The following is a 20,023-nucleotide window of genomic DNA, read 5'->3' as shown; positions in this document are numbered from 1 at the left end:
GTGATGGGTGAGTGGGACTCGATGCGAGTTAGGACACGGGGCAGTGAGCACAGGGGGTGATGGGTGAGTTGGACTTGATGCGAGTTAGGACACGGGGCAGCGAGCACAGGGGGTGATGGGTGAGTGGGACTTGGTGCGAGTTAGGACACGGGGCAGCGAGCACAGGGGGTGATGGGTGAGTGGGACTCGGTGCGAGTTAGGACACGGGGCAGTGAGCACAGTGGGTGATGGGTGAGTGGGACTTGGTGCGAGTTAGGACACGGGGTCAGTGAGCACAGGGGGTGATGGGTGAGTGGGACTCGGTGTGAGTTAGGACACGGGGCAGTGAGCACAGGGGGTGATGGGTGAGTGGGACTCGGTGCGAGTTAGGACACGGGGCAGTGAGCACAGGGGGTGATGGGTGAGTGGGACTGGGTGCGAGTTCGGACACGGGGTCAGTGAGCACAGGGGGTGATGGGTGAGTGGGACTCGGTGCGAGTTAGGACACGGGTCAGCGAGCACAGGGGTGATGGGTGAGTGGGACTCGGTGCGAGTTAGGACACGGGTCAGCGAGCACAGGGGTGATCGGTGAGTGGGACACGGGGCAGTGAGCACAGGGGGTGATGGGTGAGTGGGACTGGGTGCGACTTAGGACACGGGGTCAGTGAGCACAGTGGGTGATGGGTGAGTGGGACTGGGTGTGAGTTAGGACACGGGGCAGTGAGCACAGGGGGTGATGGGTGAGTGGGACTCGGTGTGAGTTAGGACACGGGGCAGTGAGCACAGGGGGTGATGGGTGAGTGGGACTCGGTGTGAGTTAGGACACGGGGGCAGTGAGCACAGGGGGTGATGGGTGAGTGGGACTCGGTGTGAGTTAGGACACGGGGGCAGTGAGCACAGGGGTGATGGGTGAGTGGGACTTGGTGCGAGTTAGGACATAGGGTCAGTGAGCACAGGGGGTGATGGGTGAGTGGGACTTGATGCGAGTTAGGACACGGGGCAGTGAGCACGGGGTAATGGGTGAGTGGGACTTGGTGCGAGTTAGGACATGGGGTCAGTGAGCAGAGGGGGTGATGGGTGAGTGGGACTTGATGCGAGTTAGGACACGGGGCAGTGAGCACGTGGTGATGGGTGAGTGGGACTTGGTGCGAGTTAGGACATGGGGTCAGTGAGCACAGGGGGTGATGGGTGAGTGGGACTTGATGCGAGTTAGGACACGGGGCAGTGAGCACAGGGGGTGATGGGTGAGTTGGACTTGGTGCGAGTTAGGACACGGGTCAGCGAGGACAGGGGTGATGGGTGAGTGGGACTCGGTGTGAGTTAGGACACGGGGCAGTGAGCATAGGGGGTGATGGGTGAGTGGGACTCGGTGCGAGTTAGGACACGGGGCAGCGAGCACAGGGGGTGATGGGTGAGTGGGACTTGGTGCGAGTTAGGACACGGGGCAGTGAGCACAGGGGGTGATGGGTGAGTGGGACTCGGTGTGAGTTAGGACACAGGTCAGCGAGCACAGTGGGTGATGGGTGAGTGGGACTTGGTGCGAGTTAGGACACGGGTCAGCGAGCACAGGGGTGATGGGTGAGTGAGACTCGGTGCGAGTTAGGACACGGGTCAGCGAGCACAGGGGTGATGGGTGAGTGGGACTCGGTGCGAATTAGGACACGGGGCAGTGAGCACAGGGGGTGATGGGTGAGTGGGACTGGGTGTGAGTTAGGACACGGGGCAGTGAGCACAGGGGGTGATGGGTGAGTGGGACTGGGTGTGAGTTAGGACACGGGGGCCGTGAGCACAGTGGGTGATGGGTGAGTGGGACTCGGTGCGAGTTAGGACACGGGGTCAGTGAGAACAGGGGTGATGGGTGAGTGGGACACGGTGTGAGTTAGGACACGGGGTCAGTGAGAACAGGGGTGATGGGTGAGTGGGACACGGTGTGAGTTAGGACACGGGGCAGTGAGCACAGGGGGTGATGGGTGAGTGGGACTCGGTGCGAGTTTGGACACGGGGTCAGTGAGAACAGGGGTGATGGGTGAGTGGGACTCGGTGTGAGTTAGGACACGGGGCAGTGAGCACAGGGGGTGATGGGTGAGTGGGACTCGGTGCGAGTTAGGACACGGGGTCAGTGAGAACAGGGGTGATGGGTGAGTGGGACTCGGTGTGAGTTAGGACACGGGGCAGTGAGCACAGGGGGTGATGGGTGAGTTGGACTTGATGCGAGTTAGGACACGGGGCAGCGAGCACAGGGGGTGATGGGTGAGTGGGACTTGGTGCGAGTTAGGACACGGGGCAGCGAGCACAGGGGGTGATGGGTGAGTGGGACTCGGTGTGAGTTAGGACACGGGTCAGCGAGCACAGTGGGTGATGGGTGAGTGGGACTTGGTGCGAGTTAGGACACGGGGCAGTGAGCACAGGGGGTGATGGGTGAGTGGGACTGGGTGCGAGTTAGGACACGGGGGCAGTGAGCACAGGGGGTGATGGGTGAGTGGGACTTGGTGTGAGTTAGGACACGGGGCAGTGAGCACAGGGGGTGATGGGTGAGTGGGACTTGGTGCGAGTTAGGACATGGGGGCAGTGAGCACAGGGGGTGATGGGTGAGTTGGACTTGGTGTGAGTTAGGACATGGGGGCAGTGAGCACAGGGGGTGATGGGTGAGTGGGACTTGATGCGAGTTAGGACACGGGGCAGTGAGCACAGGGGGTGATGGGTGAGTTGGACTTGATGCGAGTTAGGACACGGGGCAGTGAGCACAGGGGGTGATGGGTGAGTGGGACTTGGTGCGAGTTAGGACATGGGGTCAGTGAGCACAGGGGGTGATGGGTGAGTGGGACTTGATGCGAGTTAGGACACGGGGCAGTGAGCACAGGGGTGATGGGTGAGTGGGACTTGGTGCGAGTTAGGACACGGGGCAGTGAGCACAGGGGGTGATGGGTGAGTGGGACTTGGTGCGAGTTAGGACATGGGGTCAGTGAGCACAGGGGGTGATGGGTGAGTGGGACTTGATGCGAGTTAGGACACGGGGCAGTGAGCACGGGGTGATGGGTGAGTGGGACTTGGTGCGAGTTAGGACATGGGGTCAGTGAGCACAGGGGTGATGGGTGAGTGGGACTTGGTGCGAGTTAGGACACGGGGCAGTGAGCACAGGGGGTGATGGGTGAGTGGGACTTGGTGCGAGTTAGGACATGGGGTCAGTGAGCACAGGGGGTGATGGGTGAGTGGGACTCGATGCGAGTTAGGACACGGGGCAGTGAGCACAGGGGGTGATGGGTGAGTTGGACTTGATGCGAGTTAGGACACGGGGCAGCGAGCACAGGGGGTGATGGGTGAGTGGGACTTGGTGCGAGTTAGGACACGGGGCAGCGAGCACAGGGGGTGATGGGTGAGTGGGACTCGGTGCGAGTTAGGACACGGGGCAGTGAGCACAGTGGGTGATGGGTGAGTGGGACTTGGTGCGAGTTAGGACACGGGGCAGTGAGCACAGGGGGTGATGGGTGAGTGGGACTCGGTGCGAGTTAGGACACGGGGCAGTGAGCACAGGGGGTGATGGGTGAGTGGGACTTGGTGCGAGTTAGGACACGGGGTAGCGAGCACAGGGGGTGATGGGTGAGTGGGACTTGGTGCGAGTTAGGACACGGGGCAGCGAGCACAGGGGGTGATGGGTGAGTGGGACTCGGTGTGAGTTAGGACACGGGTCAGCGAGCACAGTGGGTGATGGGTGAGTGGGACTTGGTGCGATTTAGGACACGGGGCAGTGAGCACAGGGGGTGATGGGTGAGTGTGACTGGGTGCGAGTTAGGACACGGAGGCAGTGAGCACAGGGGGTGATGGGTGAGTGGGACTTGGTGTGAGTTAGGACACGGGGCAGTGAGCACAGGGGGTGATGGGTGAGTGGGACTTGGTGCGAGTTAGGACATGGGGGCAGTGAGCACAGGGGGTGATGGGTGAGTTGGACTTGATGCGAGTTAGGACACGGGGCAGTGAGCACAGGGGGTGATGGGTGAGTGGGACTTGGTGCGAGTTAGGACATGGGGTCAGTGAGCACAGGGGTGATGGGTGAGTGGGACTTGATGTGAGTTAGGACACGGGGCAGTGAGCACAGGGGGTGATGGGTGAGTGGGACTCGATGCGAGTTAGGACACGGGGCAGTGAGCACAGGGGGTGATGGGTGAGTTGGACTTGATGCGAGTTAGGACACGGGGCAGCGAGCACAGGGGGTGATGGGTGAGTGGGACTTGGTGCGAGTTAGGACACGGGGCAGCGAGCACAGGGGGTGATGGGTGAGTGGGACTCGGTGTGAGTTAGGACACGGGTCAGCGAGCACAGTGGGTGATGGGTGAGTGGGACTTGGTGCGAGTTAGGACACGGGGCAGTGAGCACAGGGGGTGATGGGTGAGTGGGACTGGGTGCGAGTTAGGACACGGGGCAGTGAGCACAGGGGGTGATGGGTGAGTGGGACTTGGTGTGAGTTAGGACACGGGGCAGTGAGCACAGGGGGTGATGGGTGAGTGGGACTTGGTGCGAGTTAGGACATGGGGGCAGTGAGCACAGGGGGTGATGGGTGAGTTGGACTTGGTGTGAGTTAGGACATGGGGGCAGTGAGCACAGGGGGTGATGGGTGAGTGGGACTTGATGCGAGTTAGGACACGGGGTAGCGAGCACAGTGGGTGATGGGTGAGTGGGACTTGGTGCGAGTTAGGACACGGGGCAGTGAGCACAGCGGGTGATGGGTGAGTGGGACTTGCTGCGAGTTAGGACACGGGGGCAGTGAGCACAGGGGGTGATGGGTGAGTGGGACTGGGTGTGAGTGAGGACACGGGGCAGTGAGCACAGGGGGTGATGGGTGAGTGGGACTGGGTGTGAGTTAGGACACAGGTCAGCGAGCACAGGGGGTGATGGGTGAGTGGGACTCGGTGCAAGTTAGGACACGGGGCAGTGAGCACAGGGGGTGATGGGTGAGTGGGACTTGGTGCGAGTTAGGACACAGGGTCAGTGAGCACAGGGGGTGATGGGTGAGTGGGACTGGGTGTGAGTTAGGACACGGGGCAGTGAGCACAGGGGGTGATGGGTGAGTGGGACTGGGTGTGAGTTAGGACACGGGGCAGTGAGCACAGGGGGTGATGGGTGAGTGGGACTGGGTGTGAGTTAGGACACGGGGTCAGTGAGCACAGGGGGTGATGGGTGAGTGGGACTGGGTGTGAGTTAGGACACGGGGCAGTGAGCACAGGGGGTGATGGGTGAGTGGGACTGGGTGTGAGTTAGGACACGGGGTCAGTGAGCACAGGGGGTGATGGGTGAGTGCGACTGGGTGTGAGTTAGGACACGGGGCAGTGAGCACAGGGGGTGATGGGTGAGTTGGACTTGGTGCGAGTTAGGACACGGGGCAGTGAGCACAGGGGGTGATGGGTGAGTGGGACTCGGTGTGAGTTAGGACACGGGTCAGCGAGCACAGGGGTGATGGGTGAGTGGGACTCGGTGTGAGTTAGGACACAGGGCAGCGAGCACAGGGGGTGATGGGTGAGCGGGACTCGGGGCGAGTTAGGACACGGGGCAGGGGGTGATGGGTGAGTGGGACTCGATGCGAGTTAGGACACGGGGCAGTGAGCACAGGGGTGATGGGTGAGTGGGACTCGGTGTGAGTTAGGACACGGGGCAGTGAGCACAGGGGGTGATGGGTGAGTGGGACTGGGTGCGAGTTAGGACACGGGGGCAGTGAGCACAGGGGGTGATGGGTGAGTGGGACTTGGTGTGAGTTAGGACACGGGGCAGTGAGCACAGGGGGTGATGGGTGAGTGGGACTTTGTGCGAGTTAGTACATGGGAGCAGTGAGCACAGGGGGTGATGGGTGAGTTGGACTTGGTGTGAGTTAGGACATGGGGGCAGTGAGCACAGGGGGTGATGGGTGAGTGGGACTTGATGCGAGTTAGGACACGGGGCAGTGAGCACAGTGGGTGATGGATGAGTTGGACTTGATGCGAGTTAGGACACGGGGCAGTGAGCACAGGGGGTGATGGGTGAGTGGGACTTGGTGCGAGTTAGGACATGGGGTCAGTGAGCACAGGGGTGATGGGTGAGTGGGACTTGATGTGAGTTAGGACACGGGGCAGTGAGCACAGGGGGTGATGGGTGAGTGGGACTCGATGCGAGTTAGGACACGGGGCAGTGAGCACAGGGGGTGATGGGTGAGTTGGACTTGATGCGAGTTAGGACACGGGGCAGCGAGCACAGGGGGTGATGGGTGAGTGGGACTTGGTGCGAGTTAGGACACGGGGCAGCGAGCACAGGGGGTGATGGGTGAGTGGGACTCGGTGTGAGTTAGGACACGGGTCAGCGAGCACAGTGGGTGATGGGTGAGTGGGACTTGGTGCGAGTTAGGACACGGGGCAGTGAGCACAGGGGGTGATGGGTGAGTGGGACTGGGTGCGAGTTAGGACACGGGGGCAGTGAGCACAGGGGGTGATGGGTGAGTGGGACTTGGTGTGAGTTAGGACACGGGGCAGTGAGCACAGGGGGTGATGGGTGAGTGGGACTTGGTGCGAGTTAGGACATGGGGGCAGTGAGCACAGGGGGTGATGGGTGAGTTGGACTTGGTGTGAGTTAGGACATGGGGGCAGTGAGCACAGGGGGTGATGGGTGAGTGGGACTTGATGCGAGTTAGGACACGGGGCAGTGAGCACAGGGGGTGATGGGTGAGTTGGACTTGATGCGAGTTAGGACACGGGGCAGTGAGCACAGGGGGTGATGGGTGAGTGGGACTTGGTGCGAGTTAGGACATGGGGTCAGTGAGCACAGGGGGTGATGGGTGAGTGGGACTTGATGCGAGTTAGGACACGGGGCAGTGAGCACGGGGTGATGGGTGAGTGGGACTTGGTGCGAGTTAGGACATGGGGTCAGTGAGCACAGGGGTGATGGGTGAGTGGGACTTGGTGCGAGTTAGGACACGGGGCAGTGAGCACAGGGGGTGATGGGTGAGTGGGACTTGGTGCGAGTTAGGACATGGGGTCAGTGAGCACAGGGGGTGATGGGTGAGTGGGACTTGATGCGAGTTAGGACACGGGGCAGTGAGCACAGGGGGTGATGGGTGAGTGGGACTTGGTGCGAGTTAGGACATGGGGTCAGTGAACACAGGGGGTGATGGGTGAGTGGGACTTGATGTGAGTTAGGACACGGGGCAGTGAGCACAGGGGGTGATGGGTGAGTGGGACTCGATGCGAGTTAGGACACGGGGCAGTGAGCACAGGGGGTGATGGGTGAGTTGGACTTGATGCGAGTTAGGACACGGGGCAGCGAGCACAGGGGGTGATGGGTGAGTGGGACTTGGTGCGAGTTAGGACACGGGGCAGCGAGCACAGGGGGTGATGGGTGAGTGGGACTCGGTGCGAGTTAGGACACGGGGCAGTGAGCACAGTGGGTGATGGGTGAGTGGGACTTGGTGCGAGTTAGGACACGGGGTCAGTGAGCACAGGGGTGATGGGTGAGTGGGACTCGGTGTGAGTTAGGACACGGGGCAGTGAGCACAGGGGGTGATGGGTGAGTGGGACTCGGTGCGAGTTAGGACACGGGGCAGTGAGCACAGGGGGTGATGGGTGAGTGGGACTGGGTGCGAGTTCGGACACGGGGTCAGTGAGCACAGGGGGTGATGGGTGAGTGGGACTCGGTGCGAGTTAGGACACGGGTCAGCGAGCACAGGGGTGATGGGTGAGTGGGACTCGGTGCGAGTTAGGACACGGGTCAGCGAGCACAGGGGTGATCGGTGAGTGGGACACGGGGCAGTGAGCACAGGGGGTGATGGGTGAGTGGGACTGGGTGCGACTTAGGACACGGGGTCAGTGAGCACAGTGGGTGATGGGTGAGTGGGACTGGGTGTGAGTTAGGACACGGGGCAGTGAGCACAGGGGGTGATGGGTGAGTGGGACTCGGTGTGAGTTAGGACACGGGGCAGTGAGCACAGGGGGTGATGGGTGAGTGGGACTCGGTGTGAGTTAGGACACGGGGGCAGTGAGCACAGGGGGTGATGGGTGAGTGGGACTCGGTGTGAGTTAGGACACGGGGGCAGTGAGCACAGGGGTGATGGGTGAGTGGGACTTGGTGCGAGTTAGGACATAGGGTCAGTGAGCACAGGGGGTGATGGGTGAGTGGGACTTGATGCGAGTTAGGACACGGGGCAGTGAGCACGGGGTAATGGGTGAGTGGGACTTGGTGCGAGTTAGGACATGGGGTCAGTGAGCAGAGGGGGTGATGGGTGAGTGGGACTTGATGCGAGTTAGGACACGGGGCAGTGAGCACGTGGTGATGGGTGAGTGGGACTTGGTGCGAGTTAGGACATGGGGTCAGTGAGCACAGGGGGTGATGGGTGAGTGGGACTTGATGCGAGTTAGGACACGGGGCAGTGAGCACAGGGGGTGATGGGTGAGTTGGACTTGGTGCGAGTTAGGACACGGGTCAGCGAGGACAGGGGTGATGGGTGAGTGGGACTCGGTGTGAGTTAGGACACGGGGCAGTGAGCATAGGGGGTGATGGGTGAGTGGGACTCGGTGCGAGTTAGGACACGGGGCAGCGAGCACAGGGGGTGATGGGTGAGTGGGACTTGGTGCGAGTTAGGACACGGGGCAGTGAGCACAGGGGGTGATGGGTGAGTGGGACTCGGTGTGAGTTAGGACACAGGTCAGCGAGCACAGTGGGTGATGGGTGAGTGGGACTTGGTGCGAGTTAGGACACGGGTCAGCGAGCACAGGGGTGATGGGTGAGTGAGCCTCGGTGCGAGTTAGGACACGGGTCAGCGAGCACAGGGGTGATGGGTGAGTGGGACTCGGTGCGAATTAGGACACGGGGCAGTGAGCACAGGGGGTGATGGGTGAGTGGGACTGGGTGTGAGTTAGGACACGGGGCAGTGAGCACAGGGGGTGATGGGTGAGTGGGACTGGGTGTGAGTTAGGACACGGGGGCCGTGAGCACAGTGGGTGATGGGTGAGTGGGACTCGGTGCGAGTTAGGACACGGGGTCAGTGAGAACAGGGGTGATGGGTGAGTGGGACACGGTGTGAGTTAGGACACGGGGTCAGTGAGAACAGGGGTGATGGGTGAGTGGGACACGGTGTGAGTTAGGACACGGGGCAGTGAGCACAGGGGGTGATGGGTGAGTGGGACTCGGTGCGAGTTAGGACACGGGGTCAGTGAGAACAGGGGTGATGGGTGAGTGGGACTCTGTGTGAGTTAGGACACGGGGCAGTGAGCACAGGGGGTGATGGGTGAGTGGGACTCGGTGCGAGTTAGGACACGGGGTCAGTGAGAACAGGGGTGATGGGTGAGTGGGACTCGGTGTGAGTTAGGACACGGGGCAGTGAGCACAGGGGGTGATGGGTGAGTGGGACTCGGTGCGAGTTAGGACACGGGGGCAGTGAGCACAGGGGGTGATGGGTGAGTGGGACTTGGTGTGAGTTAGGACACGGGGCAGTGAGCACAGGGGGTGATGGGTGAGTGGGACTTGGTGCGAGTTAGGACATGGGGGCAGTGAGCACAGGGGGTGATGGGTGAGTTGGACTTGGTGTGAGTTAGGACATGGGGGCAGTGAGCACAGCGGGTGATGGGTGAGTGGGACTTGATGCGAGTTAGGACACGGGGCAGTGAGCACAGGGGGTGATGGGTGAGTTGGACTTGATGCGAGTTAGGACACGGGGCAGTGAGCACAGGGGGTGATGGGTGAGTGGGACTTGGTGCGAGTTAGGACATGGGGTCAGTGAGCACAGGGGTGATGGGTGAGTGGGACTTGATGTGAGTTAGGACACGGGGCAGTGAGCACAGGGGGTGATGGGTGAGTGGGACTCGATGCGAGTTAGGACACGGGGCAGTGAGCACAGGGGGTGATGGGTGAGTTGGACTTGATGCGAGTTAGGACACGGGGCAGCGAGCACAGGGGGTGATGGGTGAGTGGGACTTGGTGCGAGTTAGGACACGGGGCAGTGAGCACAGGGGGTGATGGGTGAGTGGGACTTGGTGCGAGTTAGGACATGGGGTCAGTGAGCACAGGGGGTGATGGGTGAGTGGGACTTGATGCGAGTTAGGACACGGGGCAGTGAGCACAGGGGTGATGGGTGAGTGGGACTTGGTGCGAGTTAGGACACGGGGCAGTGAGCACAGGGGGTGATGGGTGAGTGGGACTTGATGCGAGTTAGGACACGGGGCAGTGAGCACGGGGTGATGGGTGAGTGGGACTTGGTGCGAGTTAGAACACGGGTCAGCGAGCACAGGGGTGATCGGTGAGTGGGACACGGGGCAGTGAGCACAGGGGGTGATGGGTGAGTGGGACTGGGTGCGACTTAGGACACGGGGTCAGTGAGCACAGTGGGTGATGGGTGAGTGGGACTGGGTGTGAGTTAGGACACGGGGCAGTGAGCACAGGGGGTGATGGGTGAGTGGGACTCGGTGTGAGTTAGGACACGGGGCAGTGAGCACAGGGGGTGATGGGTGAGTGGGACTCGGTGTGAGTTAGGACACGGGGGCAGTGAGCACAGGGGTGATGGGTGAGTGGGACTCGGTGTGAGTTAGGACACGGGGGCAGTGAGCACAGGGGTGATGGGTGAGTGGGACTTGGTGCGAGTTAGGACATAGGGTCAGTGAGCACAGGGGGTGATGGGTGAGTGGGACTTGATGCGAGTTAGGACACGGGGCAGTGAGCACGGGGTAATGGGTGAGTGGGACTTGGTGCGAGTTAGGACATGGGGCAGTGAGCACAGGGGGTGATGGGTGAGTGGGACTTGGTGCGAGTTAGGACACGGGGCAGTGAGCACGTGGTGATGGGTGAGTGGGACTTGGTGCGAGTTAGGACATGGGGTCAGTGAGCACAGGGGGTGATGGGTGAGTGGGACTTGATGCGAGTTAGGACACGGGGCAGTGAGCACAGGGGGTGATGGGTGAGTTGGACTTGGTGCGAGTTAGGACACGGGTCAGCGAGCACAGGGGTGATGGGTGAGTGGGACTCGGTGTGAGTTAGGACACGGGGCAGTGAGCATAGGGGGTGATGGGTGAGTGGGACTCGGTGCGAGTTAGGACACGGGGCAGCGAGCACAGGGGGTGATGGGTGAGTGGGACTTGGTGCGAGTTAGGACACGGGGCAGTGAGCACAGGGGGTGATGGGTGAGTGGGACTCGGTGCGAATTAGGACACGGGGCAGTGAGCACAGGGGGTGATGGGTGAGTGGGACTGGGTGTGAGTTAGGACACGGGGCAGTGAGCACAGGGGGTGATGGGTGAGTGGGACTGGGTGTGAGTTAGGACACGGGGGCAGTGAGCACAGTGGGTGATGGGTGAGTGGGACTCGGTGCGAGTTAGGACACGGGGCAGTGAGCACAGGGGGTGATGGGTGAGTGGGACTCGGTGCGAGTTAGGACACGGGGTCAGTGAGAACAGGGGTGATGGGTGAGTGGGACTCGGTGTGAGTTAGGACACGGGGCAGTGAGCACAGGGGGTGATGGGTGAGTGGGACTCGATGTGAGTTAGGACACGGGGCAGTGAGCACAGGGGGTGATGGGTGAGTGGGACTCGGTGCGAGTTAGGACACGGGGTCAGTGAGAACAGGGGTGATGGGTGAGTGGGACTCGGTGCGAGTTAGGACACGGGGTCAGTGAGAACAGGGGTGATGGGTGAGTGGGACTCGGTGTGAGTTAGGACACGGGGCAGTGAGCACAGGGGGTGATGGGTGAGTGGGACTCGGTGCGAGTTAGGACACGGGGCAGTGAGCACAGGGGGTGATGGGTGAGTGGGACTTGGTGCGAGTTAGGACACGGGTCAGCGAGCACGGGGTGATCGGTGAGTGGGACACGGGGCAGTGAGCACAGGGGGTGATGGGTGAGTGGGACTCGGTGCGAGTTAGGACACGGGTCAGCGAGCACAGGGGTGATCGGTGAGTGGGACACGGGGAAGTGAGCACAGGGGGTGATGGGTGAGTGGGACTCGGTGCGAGTTAGGACACGGGTCAGTGAGCACAGGGGGTGATGGGTGAGTGGGACTCGGTGCGAGTTAGGACACGGCGTCAGTGAGAACAGGGGTGATGGGTGAGTGGGACTCGGTGTGAGTTAGGACACGGGGCAGTGAGCACAGGGGGTGATGGGTGAGTGGGACTCGGTGCGAGTTAGGACACGGGGTCAGTGAGAACAGGGGTGATGGGTGAGTGGGACTCGATGTGAGTTAGGACACGGGGCAGTGAGCACAGGGGGTGATGGGTGAGTGGGACTCGGTGCGAGTTAGGACACGGGGTCAGTGAGAACAGGGGTGATGGGTGAGTGGGACTCGGTGCGAGTTAGGACACGGGGTCAGTGAGAACAGGGGTGATGGGTGAGTGGGACTCGGTGCGAGTTAGGACACGGGGTCAGTGAGAACAGGGGGTGATGGGTGAGTGGGACTCGGTGTGAGTTAGGACACGGGTCAGTGAGCACAGGGGGTGATGGGTGAGTGGGACTGGGTGTGAGTTAGGACACGGGGCAGTGAGCACAGGGGGTGATGGGTGAGTGGGACTTGGTGCGAGTTAGGACACGGGTCAGTGAGCACAGGGGGTGATGGGTGAGTGGGACTTGGTGCGAGTTAGGACACGGGGCAGTGAGCACAGGGGGTGATGGGTGAGTGAGACTCGGTGCGAGTTAGGACACGGGGCAGTGAGCACAGGGGGTGATGGGGGAACGGGACTGGATGCGAGTTAGGACACTGCCTCAGCTTATCTGCTGCTGAAGCCCTCGTCCATGCCTTTGCAATATCTGGACTTGACTCTTCCAACGCACTCCTGGCCGGCCTCCCCATTACCCCCATCCACAAACTTCAGCTCATCCAAAACTCGGCCGCTCAGTGTTCCACCTCGCACCAAGTCCCACTTTCCCATCACCCTGTGCTCGCTGACCTACATCGGTAATCTGCCTGGGCCCCAAGCTCTGGAACTCCCTCCCAAACCCCTCCACCTCTCGACCTCTCTTTCCTCCTTTTAAGATGCTCCTTAAATCCGACCTCTTTGACCGAGCTTTGGGACATCTGTCCCAATATCTCCTTCTGTGGCTCAGTGCCTGTAAATCACGGGGACGTTTTACCCACAGTAACGATGCTTTATAATTGAAAGTTGAAGCACTGTCCCTGGGAGTGTTTGATGGGACAGTGTAGAGGGAGCTTTACTCTGTATCTAACCCCATGCTGTACATGCCCTAAGAGTGTTTGATGGGACAGTGTAGAGGGAGCTTTACTCTGTATCTAACCCGTGCTGTACCTGCCCTGGGAGTGTTTGATGGGACAGTGTAGAGGGAGCTTTACTCTGTATCTAACCCCCTGTACCTGCCCTGGGAGTGTTTGATGGGACAGTGTAGAGGGAGCTTTACTCTGTATCTAACCCCCTGTACCTGTCCTGGGAGTGTTTGATGGGACAGTATAGAGGGAGCTTTACTCTGTATCTAACCCGTGCTGTACCTGCCCTGGGAGTGTTTGATGGGACAGTGTAGAGGGAGCTTTACTCTGTATCTAACCCCCTGTACCTACCCTGGGAGTGTTTGATGGGACAGTGTAGAGGGAGCTTTACTCTCTATCTAACCCCGTGCTGTACCTGCCCTGGGAGTGTTTGATGGGACAGTGTCGGGGGAGCTTTACTCTGTATCTAACCCGTGCTGTACCTGTCCTGAGAGTTTTTGATGGGACAGTGTAGAGTGAGCTTTACTCTGTATCTAACCTGTGCTGTACCTGCCCTGGGAGTGTTTGATGGGACAGTGTAGAGGGAGCTTTACTCTGTATCTAACCCGTGCTGTACCTGCCCTGGGAGTGTTTGATGGGACAGTGTAGAGGGAGCTTTACTCTGTATCTAACCCGTGCTGTACCTGCCCTGGGAGTGTTTGATGGGACAGTGTAGAGGGAGCTTTATTGTGTATCTAACCTGTGCTGTACCTGCCCTGGGAGTGTTTGATGGGGCAGTGTAGAGGGAGCTTTACTCTGTATCTAACCCGTGCTGTACCTGCCCTGGGAGATGTTTGATGGGACAGTGTAGAGGGAGCTTTACTCTGCATCTAACCCCCTGTACCTGCCCTGGGAGAGTTTGATGGGACAGTGTAGAGGGAGCTTTACTCTGTATCTAACCCCCTGTACCTGCCCCGGGAGTGTTTGATGGGACAGTGTAGAGGGAGCTTTACTCTGTATCTAACCCGTGCTGTACCTGCCCTGGGAGTGTTTGATGGGACAGTGTAGAGGGAGCTTTACTCTGTAGCTAACCCATGCTGTACCTGCCCTGGAAGTGTTTGATGGGACAGTGTAGAGGGAGCTTTACTCTGTATCTAACCCATGCTGTACCTGCCCTGGGAGTGTTTGATGGGACAGTGTAGAGGGAGCTTTACTCTGTATCTAACCCGTGCTGTACCTGCCCTGGGAGTGTTTGATGGGACAGTATAGAGGGAGCTTTACTCTGTATCTAACCCACTGTACCTGCCCTGGGAGTGTTTGATGGGACAGTGTAGAGGGAGCTTTACTCTGTATCTAACCCGTGCTGTACCTGCTCTGGGAGTGTTTGATGGGACAGTGTAGAGGGAGCTTTACTCTGTATCTAACCCACTGTACCTGCCCTGGGTGTGTTTGATGGGACAGTATAGAGGGAGCTTTACTCTGTATCTAACCCGTGCTGTACCTGCCCTGGGAGTGTTTGATGGGACAGTGTAGAGGGAGCTTTACTCTGTATCTAACCCACTGTACCTGCCCTGGGAGTGTTTGCTGGGACAGTGTAGAGGGAGCTTTACTCTGTATCTAACCCCCTGTACCTGCCCTGGGAGTGTTTGATGGGACAGTGTAGAGGGAGCTTTACTCTGTATCTAACCCCCTGTACCTGCCCTGGGAGTGTTTGCTGGGACAGTGTGTCTGACCAGGCCTGCCTTGTATTTCTCAGGCTCGCGGTCGGAGAGGAGGAGTGGAGTGCGGAGAGCGTGGAGAGGAAGGACGTGATTGTGGAGGGAATGTTCGACATGAGCGACAGCCGGGTGATCGTGATGTCCTCGGCACTCCAGAATCGGCTCAAGATTCCCACGGAGGACATCCTCCCCCGGGAAGTTCTGCGTTCAATGTGAGTTACCTCACTCGCTCCCCCAGCACCACCGGGTTACCGTGACCACGGCAGAGAATGCTAAACCATGTGGTTAGGCCCCAGCTGGAGTATTGTGTCCCAATTCTGGGCCCCGCACTTTAGGAAGGATGTGAAGGCCTTGGAGAGGGAGCAGAGGGGATTGACCAGAATGGTCCCGGGGATGGGGAACCTCAGTTACATGGGGAGACTGGAGAAGCTGGGATTGTTCTCCTTAGAGCAGAGAAGGTTAAGGGGAGAGTGACCAGAATGGTACCAGGGATGGGGAACTTCAGTTACATGGGGAGACTGGAGAAGCTGGGGTTGTTCTCCTTAGAGCAGAGAAGGTTAAGGAGAGAGTGACCAGAATGGTACCAGGGATGGGGAACTTCAGTTACATGGGGAGACTGGAGAAGCTGGGATTGTTCTCCTTAGAGCAGAGAAGGTTAAGGGGAGAGTGACCAGAATGGTACCAGGGATGGGGAACTTCAGTTACATGGGGAGACTGGAGAAGCTGGGGTTGTTCTCCTTAGAGCAGAGAAGGTTAAGGGGAGATTGACCAGAATGGTACCGGGGATGGGGAACTTCAGTTACATGGGGAGACTGGAGAAGCTGGGGTTGTTCTCCTTGGAGCAGAGAAGGTACAACAGGGAGTAAAGCAAATGAGCACCAATAGTGGATGTTTTGGTGATCATTGTCCAACAGTCTATCGACTCTGGATCAGTTCCTATGGACTGGAGGGTAGCTAATGTAACACCACTTTTTAAAAAAGGAGGGAGAGAGAAAACAGGGAATTATAGACCAGTTAGCCTGACATCGGTGGTGGGGAAAATGTTGGAATCAATTATTAAAGATGAAATAGCAGCACATTTGGAAAGCAGTGACAGGATCGGTCCAAGTCAGCATGGATGTATGAAAGGGAAATCATGCTTGACAAATCTTCGAGAATTTTTTGAGGATGTAACTAGTGGAGTGGACAAGGGAGAACCAGTGGATGTGGTGTATTTGGACTTTCAAAAGGCTTTTGACAAGGTCCCGCACAAGAGATTGGTGTGCAAAATTAAAGCACATGGTATTGGGGGTAATGTACTGACGTGGATAGAGAACTGGTTGGCAGACAGGAAGCAGAGAGTCGGGATAAACGGGTCCTTTTCAGAATGGCAGGCAGTGACTAGTGGGGTGCCGCAGGGCTCAGTGCTGGGACCCCAGCTATTTAAAATATACATTCATGATTTAGACGAAGGAATTGAATGTAATATCTCCAAGTTTGCAGATGACACTAAGCTAGGTGGCGGTGTGAGCTGTGAGGGGGATGCTAAGAGGCTGCAGGGTGACTTGGACAGGTTAGGTGAGTGGGCAAATGCATGGCAGATGCAGTATAATGTGGATAAATGTGAGGTTATCCACTTTGGTGGCAAAAACAGGAAGGCAGAATATTATCTGAATGGTGACAGATTAGGAAAAGGGGAGGTGCAACGAGACCTGGGTGTCATGGTACATCAGTCATTGAAGGTTGGCATGCAGGTACAGCAGGCGGTGAAGAAGGCAAATGGCATGTTGGCCTTCATAGCGAGGGGATTTGAATACAGGGGCAGGGAGGTGTTACTACAGTAGTACAGGGCCTTGGTGAGGCCACACCTGGAATATTGTGTACAGTTTTGGTCTCCTAACCTGAGGAAGGACGTTCTTGCTATCGAGGGTGTGCAGCGAAGGTTCACCAGACTGATTCCCGGGATGGCAGGACTGACATGAAGAAAGACTGGATCGACTAGTCTTATATTAACTGGAATTTAGAAGAATGAGAGGGGATCTCATAGAAACATATAAAATTCTGATGGGTTTAGACAGGTTAGATGCTGGAAGAATGTTCCCGATGTTGGGGAAGTCCAGAACCAGGGGTCACAGTCTGAGGATAAGGGGTAAGCCATTTAGGACCGAGATGAGGAGAAACTTCTTCACCCAGAGAGTGGTGAACCTGTGGAATTCTCTACCACAGAAAGTTGTTGAGGCCAATTCACTAAATATATTCAAAAAGAGGTTAGATGTGGCCCTTACGGCTAAAGGGATCAAGGGGTATGGCGAGAAAGCAGGAATAGGGTACTGAGGTTGCATGTTCAGCCATGAACTCATTGAATGGCGGTGCAGGCTAGAAGGACCGAATGGCCTGCTCCTGCACCTATTTTCTATGTTTCTATGTTAAGGGGAGAGTGACCAGAATGGTACCGGGGATGGGGAACTTCAGTTACATGGGGAGACTGGAGAAGCTGGGGTTGTTCTCCTTAGAGCAGAGAAGGTTAAGGGGAGATTGACCAGAATGGTACCGGGGATGGGGAACTTCAGTTACATGGGGAGACTGGAGAAGCTGGGGTTGTTCTCCTTGGAGCAGAGAAGGTACAACAGGGAGTAAAGCAAATGAGCACCAATAGTGGATGTTTTGGTGATCATTGTCCAACAGTCTATCGACTCTGGATCAGTTCCTATGGACTGGAGGGTAGCTAATGTAACACCACTTTTTAAAAAAGGAGGGAGAGAGAAAACAGGGAATTATAGACCAGTTAGCCTGACATCGGTGGTGGGGAAAATGTTGGAATCAATTATTAAAGATGAAATAGCAGCACATTTGGAAAGCAGTGACAGGATCGGTCCAAGTCAGCATGGATGTATGAAAGGGAAATCATGCTTGACAAATCTTCGAGAATTTTTTGAGGATGTAACTAGTGGAGTGGACAAGGGAGAACCAGTGGATGTGGTGTATTTGGACTTTCAAAAGGCTTTTGACAAGGTCCCGCACAAGAGATTGGTGTGCAAAATTAAAGCACATGGTATTGGGGGTAATGTACTGACGTGGATAGAGAACTGGTTGGCAGACAGGAAGCAGAGAGTCGGGATAAACGGGTCCTTTTCAGAATGGCAGGCAGTGACTAGTGGGGTGCCGCAGGGCTCAGTGCTGGGACCCCAGCTATTTAAAATATACATTCATGATTTAGACGAAGGAATTGAATGTAATATCTCCAAGTTTGCAGATGACACTAAGCTAGGTGGCGGTGTGAGCTGTGAGGGGGATGCTAAGAGGCTGCAGGGTGACTTGGACAGGTTAGGTGAGTGGGCAAATGCATGGCAGATGCAGTATAATGTGGATAAATGTGAGGTTATCCACTTTGGTGGCAAAAACAGGAAGGCAGAATATTATCTGAATGGTGACAGATTAGGAAAAGGGGAGGTGCAACGAGACCTGGGTGTCATGGTACATCAGTCATTGAAGGTTGGCATGCAGGTACAGCAGGCGGTGAAGAAGGCAAATGGCATGTTGGCCTTCATAGCGAGGGGATTTGAATACAGGGGCAGGGAGGTGTTACTACAGTAGTACAGGGCCTTGGTGAGGCCACACCTGGAATATTGTGTACAGTTTTGGTCTCCTAACCTGAGGAAGGACGTTCTTGCTATCGAGGGTGTGCAGCGAAGGTTCACCAGACTGATTCCCGGGATGGCAGGACTGACATGAAGAAAGACTGGATCGACTAGTCTTATATTAACTGGAATTTAGAAGAATGAGAGGGGATCTCATAGAAACATATAAAATTCTGATGGGTTTAGACAGGTTAGATGCTGGAAGAATGTTCCCGATGTTGGGGAAGTCCAGAACCAGGGGTCACAGTCTGAGGATAAGGGGTAAGCCATTTAGGACCGAGATGAGGAGAAACTTCTTCACCCAGAGAGTGGTGAACCTGTGGAATTCTCTACCACAGAAAGTTGTTGAGGCCAATTCACTAAATATATTCAAAAAGAGGTTAGATGTGGCCCTTACGGCTAAAGGGATCAAGGGGTATGGCGAGAAAGCAGGAATAGGGTACTGAGGTTGCATGTTCAGCCATGAACTCATTGAATGGCGGTGCAGGCTAGAAGGACCGAATGGCCTGCTCCTGCACCTATTTTCTATGTTTCTATGTTAAGGGGAGAGTGACCAGAATGGTACCGGGGATGGGGAACTTCAGTTACATGGGGAGACTGGAGAAGCTGGGGTTGTTCTCCTTAGAGCAGAGAAGGTTAAGGGGAGAGTGACCAGAATGGTACCAGGGATGGGGAACTTCAGTTACATGGGGAGACTGGAGAAGCTGGGATTGTTCTCCTTAGAGCAGAGAAGGTTAAGGGGAGATTGACCAGAATGGTACCAGGGATGGGGAACTTCAGTTACATGGGGAGACTGGAGAAGCTGGGATTGTTCTCCTTAGAGCAGAGAAGGTTAAGGGGAGAGTGACCAGAATGGTACCGGGGATGGGGAACTTCAGTTACATGGGGAGACTGGAGAAGCTGGGATTGTTCTCCTTAGAGCAGAGAAGGTTAAGGGGAGAGTGACCAGAATGGTACCAGGGATGGGGAACTTCAGTTACATGGGGAGACTGGAGAAGCTGGGATTGTTCTCCTTAGAGCAGAGAAGGTTAAGGGGAGAGTGACCAGAATGGTACCAGGGATGGGGAACTTCAGTTACATGGGGAGACTGGAGAAGCTGGGGTTGTTCTCCTTAGAGCAGAGAAGGTTAAGGGGAGATTTGATCGAGTAAATAAGGAGAAATTGTTTCCAGTGGTGGGAGGGTTAGTAATGAGAGGGCACAGATTTAAGATCATTGACACAAGAGCCCGAGAGGAATTGGAGAAATACTTGAAGGGGGTAAAATGCAGGGCTATGGGGAAAGGGCAGGGGGAGAGGGAGTAATTGGTGAGCTGTTTTGAAGAAACGGCAGAGGCAGAAGGGGCCGAATGGCCTGCCCCAGTGCTGTATATATTCTAAGATTGACCCTCAAAGGAACAGCCGGCCGTGTATCTTGGTCCCCGACCACCACAGGATGGCCTGCCCCTCACAGGCAGAGTAGGCAAGGCCCAGGCTCCGTCATTGGCCCTAGTGTTGAGCTCGTTGGATGGGATGGGACGGGACTGGGGCTAAAACCGGCTTCAGTGTCTGTTCTTCCTCCCCTGGCCGAATGGCCCGGCTGACAC

General features: G+C 57.2%; 1 protein-coding gene across 1 annotated transcript in view; it reads left to right on the top strand.

Annotated features, from left to right (window-relative positions):
- Nucleotides 1-20,023, top strand: part of LOC139242376 (uncharacterized) — a 56,443-nt gene that overhangs the window by 35,855 nt on the left and 565 nt on the right. The window contains exon 4 of the mRNA XM_070870320.1: nt 14,862-15,035. Within this exon, the coding sequence (XP_070726421.1) occupies nt 14,862-15,035 (174 nt within the window). The remainder of the gene's footprint in view (nt 1-14,861; nt 15,036-20,023) is intronic.

The sequence above is a fragment of the Pristiophorus japonicus genome, unplaced genomic scaffold (assembly GCF_044704955.1).
Source record: "Pristiophorus japonicus isolate sPriJap1 unplaced genomic scaffold, sPriJap1.hap1 HAP1_SCAFFOLD_1300, whole genome shotgun sequence".
NCBI classification, from domain to species: Eukaryota; Metazoa; Chordata; class Chondrichthyes; family Pristiophoridae; genus Pristiophorus; species Pristiophorus japonicus.
The sequence above is the reverse complement of the archived record's forward strand: the minus strand, read 5'-3'. Positions and strand labels throughout refer to the sequence as shown.